The 4,931-nt window shown below is 58.4% G+C and overlaps 1 protein-coding gene across 1 annotated transcript; it reads left to right on the forward strand.

The window, feature by feature from the left end:
• ENH_00023900 (hypothetical protein, conserved) lies at positions 1–1,865 on the forward strand (the record flags this gene model as incomplete). Its single annotated transcript, XM_013584630.1, has 2 exons — positions 1–1,042; positions 1,373–1,865. Coding segments are annotated over 2 exons (1,535 nt in total), but the record flags the coding sequence as incomplete, so codon positions are not given.
• Positions 1,866–4,931: the final 3,066 nt, after the last annotated feature.

Below are 4,931 nucleotides of genomic sequence, written 5' to 3' on the forward strand. Positions count from 1 at the left end.
CCGTGGCGCAGCAAGAGTCCGTGCGGGCTCTGTTCTCGTACGCGTACGCGGCGCGGCTGGTGGCCACGGCCGTGGCGGGGCTGCTGGTGGACCTCGCGGGCCCCAAAGTGACTGCGCTGTTGGGCGCTGCAGCGAGCGTGGGCGCCTGGCTGCTGCTGGGGGCCTCTTCTGCTGCTTTCCCCTCGCACTATTTTTCCTTTTTGCTGCTGGGTGGCGGCAGCGGGTTGACGCAGCTGCCGCTGCTCTGCGTGGCCAATCTCTTCCCGGGGGGCCTCGGGTTTAGCCTGACTTTGCTGGGGGCTGCAGCTTCGCTCTCCCACGCGGCGCCCTCGCTGCTGAATCTGCTGCACTCCCGCGGCTGCAGCTTTGCTGCTGTTTGCTGCGGCTATGCTGCTTTTGTTGCGCTGCTCGCGCTGCTGCTCGTGGGGCTCCTCGTGCCTCTCGAGGGCTTCATCGGCGTGGACCTCTTCGTGCTGGTCCGCTCCATGCCTTCGCAGCGACCCTCCGTCGCCAACAGCTCCGACCCTGCTGCGCTGCAGCTGCAGCAGCAGCAGCAGCAGCAGCAGCAGCTGCAGCAGCCCGCCCAGGTCCAGGCACTCCAGCTCCAGGCGCAGCCACAGGCCATCCAGCTCCAGCACCACCTCCAGCAACAGCTCCAGCAACTCCAGCTCCAGCAGCAGCAGCAGCTCCAGCTCCAGCAGCAGCAGGCCAACCCAGCAGCAGCAGCAGCAGCAGCAGCAGCAGCAGCAGCAGCCAGCCCCGACAGGCTCCAGCGCACCCTCTCCAGCTGGGAAGACACCCAGGGACTCTCGGGAGGAGCTGCTGGCCTCAGCACTGTCACTGACGAAGAATACTTCCGCCCCTTCAAGCTCGAGGCCTGCACTTTCCTCTACGTGGCCGTTTGTCTTTACTTCACAGTCTGCAGCATCTCCGTCTTGTACTACATCAAAACTGCCAGGGAGTTCCTCACCAAAAAGGCTGTCCGAGTCCTCGAGGTCTCCGCGCCCCTCTCCATCCTACCCTGCGTCGTCATCGGCAGAGTGTACGGCCAAACCCTAACCCTAAACCCTAAACCCTAAACCCTAACTCGCCAGCCAGTCCCCACGCTCCCACGCTGCGCCGAGGCTTCTGGCCCTTTCGCGACTCTCCTAGCCATCTCAAGAGCCCCTTAACCCTCCCCCGTGACCACTGGTCCCCCAGGTGACCACTGGTCCTCCCACAAGCCCCCGCTGCCACATCCCGGGCCCCCCCACAGCGCACGACCGGTGACCCAACGGACCACCGCGTGACCAGTGGACCACCCGCGTGACCAGTGGACCACTGCGTGACCAGTGGACCACCGCTTGGCAGCGGGCTGTGTGTGCGGGCGCAGGTCGGACTTCGTGCCGGTGGTGTACATGATGATGGGGCTGAACTTGGTGGGGGCGTTGAGTTACATGTTTGTTTCGATAGGGTCTGGGGGCTGCGTGGTGGTGTCTGTGGTTTTGTTTTGCATTTACTTGGCCCTTTTCGTCTCGCAGATGTTCATTTACACGAAAACCCTCTTCACTTCTGCGAACTTCGGCAAACTCGCCGGAGTCTGCTGCCTCGTGGGGGGCCTCGTGTCAGTGGGAGTTGAAAAGCTGTACGGCTTGGTGGTGGACGGGCCGCTGGCTGGCAACTGCCGCCCCATTTTGTGGCTGCACTTCGGCGTGCTGCTGCTGCTCTACTTGCTGCTGCTGCCCATGGCCAGAGCAGCAGCAAGGAAGAAGGCCGAGCTCAACTGCTACAGAGAAATTGCCCCCAAGGTCACCACAGCCAGGACCTTCCCAGACGTTTCCCTGCGCTTCACCAGGCCCCCCCCCTCCTCCCGAACCAGCTCTTAACCGCAGCAGCAGCAGCAGCAGCAGCAGCAGCAGCAGCAGCAGCAGCAGCAGCGGAAACCCGTCCCGGCGGCACCTGCCGCACCAGCAGCCCGCTGCAGCAGGAACCCGCTGCAGCAGGAAACCGCTGCAGCAGCAGCCTGCTGCACCAGCAACCCGCTGCAGCAGGAACCCGCTGCAGCAGCAACCTGGTGCAGAAGCAGCCCGCTTCTGCAGCGAGTTGCTGCGCTGCAGCAGCAGCAAGCCACAGCAGCAGAAGCGCGCACTGCAGCACTGAATTAACACCTGCAGAGGGGCCTGCATGCAGCCCCGACTCAGCTTCCACCAGCATCTCCGCAGCTCTTCTTTCCCGGCATTTGCTGCAGCTGCCCCACAGCCCTCTCAGCGGCTAGTGGGGCTGCAGCAGCCAATATACAGCAGCTGTGGGGCCCCGGGCCCCAATTGCTGCAGCGCCGCTCGCAGCAGCAGCAGCAGCAGCAGCAGCAGCAGCGTGCATTTTATGCATTTTTGGCCCCGCCAGTTTGTCCCTGGCGAGGGCCTCGAAGCCCCAAAAAGCACAAGTTCTACTTGCTGCATGCAAAGGACACGCATTCTCGCTTGGCGTCCGCTGCCCCTGCCCCACTCCGCTGCTGCTGCTGCTGCTGTTGCTGCTGCTGTTGCTGCTGCTGTCGCTGCTGTCGATTCAGTCCGCAGCAGCGGCGCCCTTCAACCTGCTCCTGTTGCTGCGCAGCCGAGCCCTTTCCTGCTGCAGTCGCTGCTGCGCCTCTTGCTGCTGCAGGGCTGAAGTGCAAACTGAAAATGGTAGCGCCAGGGCTGCTGCTGCTGCTGCTGCTGCTGCTGCTGCCGCCTCCTCACTCGTAAGGTTAACGCTGACGGCCAGGGGCTGCTGCGGCCAAAGTCAAGAGGAAAGCAGCAAAATTAAGAGCCAGAAGCAGGCAATGCCTGACGAGAAGGCAGCAGCAAGCAGCAGCAAGCAGCAGTAAGCAGCAGTAAGCAGCAGCAGGCAGCAGCAAGCAGCAGCAAGCAGCAGCAAAAAGGTAAACAGCAGCACCGGGTTTCTCCAGAAAAAGGCCAGCAGCAAAAAGTAATGCGAAGGAATCCCAAAAGGTTAGCTGTGAAAGTTCAAAGAAAGGACAGACAGCCAAACATGTGCACGCATGCATGAGTTTGCATGCAGCAGCTGCAGCAGCTGCAGCTGCAGCTGCTGCAGCAGCTGCAGCAACAGCACCAGCAGCAGAATGCCCTTGCAAGCAGCAAGGGAAAAAGCAGCATGAATTACGTGAGCAGCAGCTACAAATGCAAAGGACACAGTGGCGAGAGCAGCAGCAACAGATGCAGGAAACAGCTGCAGCAAAAGCAGCAACAGCAGCAGTGACAAATTCAAAAGAAACAGCAGCAGCAGAAGCAGCAACAGCAGCAGCAGCTGATTGGTGGGGCCATGCTGCATGCGAGGCATGAATGCGTGCAAAATGACACGGGCAAAGTGAGTTTCATGTTCCCTGCTGCTGCAGCAGCTGCAGTAGCAGTGCAGCAGCAGCAGCAGCAGCAGCAGCAGCAGCCAAAGAGGCCCAGCAAAACGCTGTAATGCCTTTGTGACGGCGAAGAGCCGAACCCTAAGAACCATTTTCACACCAATTGGTGTTAGGGTTTAGGGTTTAGGGTTTAGGGTTTTGCGAGGCTTTATTACGAGTTGGGGCGTAGGGTTTGGGTTTATATTGCTGCGAATGCTCCCCACTGCCTCTCCACAAAGAGTTGCTGCTGTCGGTGTTGCTGCTGCTGCTGCTGCTGCTGCTGCTCTTGCTGCCGCTGCTGCTCTTGCTGCTGCAGCTGCTGCCTATTTCTTGCCACCTGCATTTCTGGCAGCTTCGGTATTTCCTGTTTAAGGGTGGACTCTTCTGCTGCTCCTTCGAGAAAATGCAACAACAGCAGCAGCAGCAGCAGGCGCAGCAGCAGCTGCTGCTGCAACAGCAGCCGAAACAGCAGCAGCAGCAACAGCTTCTACTTTGCGAGTGGCCGCTTGCTGCTTTGCGCAGAGCAGGTTGCTGGGGCTAAACAGCTGTACTTGTCGTCTGATGGGACAGAGTTTAGTTTTGAGGATGTAAGGTTTAGGGTTTAGGGTTTAGGGTTTAGGGTTTAGGGTTTAGGGTTTAGGGTTTAGGGTTTAGGGTTTAGGGTTTAGGGTTTAGGGTTTGGGATTTGGAGCATTTGCCTGCGCCTCTGAAGCCCTCCTTGCGGCGGCGGTGCGGAAACGGGGCAGCAGCAACTCGTTATAGAGGCTAGGGTTTAGCGTTTAGAGCCCAGTACTTGGGTTTTAGGGTTTAGGGTTTAGGGTTTAGGGTTTAGGGTTTAGGGTTTAGGGTTTCATGTAATGATCTCGAGCAGAGCTACAGGGAAAGCTCAAGAAAGAGCAGCAGGCAAATGGAAGGAGCGAAAGAGCTTGGTGACCTGCAAATAACCCTAAACCCTAAACCCTAAACCCCAGACCCTAAACCCTCGCCCTAGGCCCTAAACCCTAGCAAGCCACGTATTAACGAGGGCATTTACACCGTGCATTACACTGAGGACTTGAAACACTGGTCGTGCAGCAGCAGCAGCAGCAACAGCAGCAGCAGCAGCAGCAGCAGCTGCTGCTGCTGCTGCTGCTGCTCGGCGCCCCACACACAGTATGTGGCGATCGTCTGGGGCGTGCAGGCGCTCTATCTGCTGCTTAGCGTTGCCTCTGTTGAAAGTTTTCTTTTTTGTTTATAATTAAATTAAATTTTCTTCTTTCTTAATTGTTTATTTCTCTGCAAACATGCAAACCTAACAAACCCTTGTCGCTCTCTTTCGCTCGCCGCGCCACCCCAGCCACTGCCGACAGGCAGGCGTCCTAAACCCTAAACCCTAAACCCTCGGTCACAAACCCTCAAAACTGAAATTCAGAGGTAATATTCACTTTTTTTAGACAAAATTCTTTATTTTCTACCACAGGTATCTGCCATTTAAGACTCTCTTCTCTCCTTTTGCCTGCGCAGCGGACCGCCGACGAGGCCACTGGTTCTGCTGCCCCCAGGTGTACGTACACCTGAG

This window comes from Eimeria necatrix, genomic scaffold (assembly GCF_000499385.1).
Source record: "Eimeria necatrix Houghton genomic scaffold, Enh_scaff186, whole genome shotgun sequence".
NCBI classification, from domain to species: Eukaryota; Apicomplexa; class Conoidasida; order Eucoccidiorida; family Eimeriidae; genus Eimeria; species Eimeria necatrix.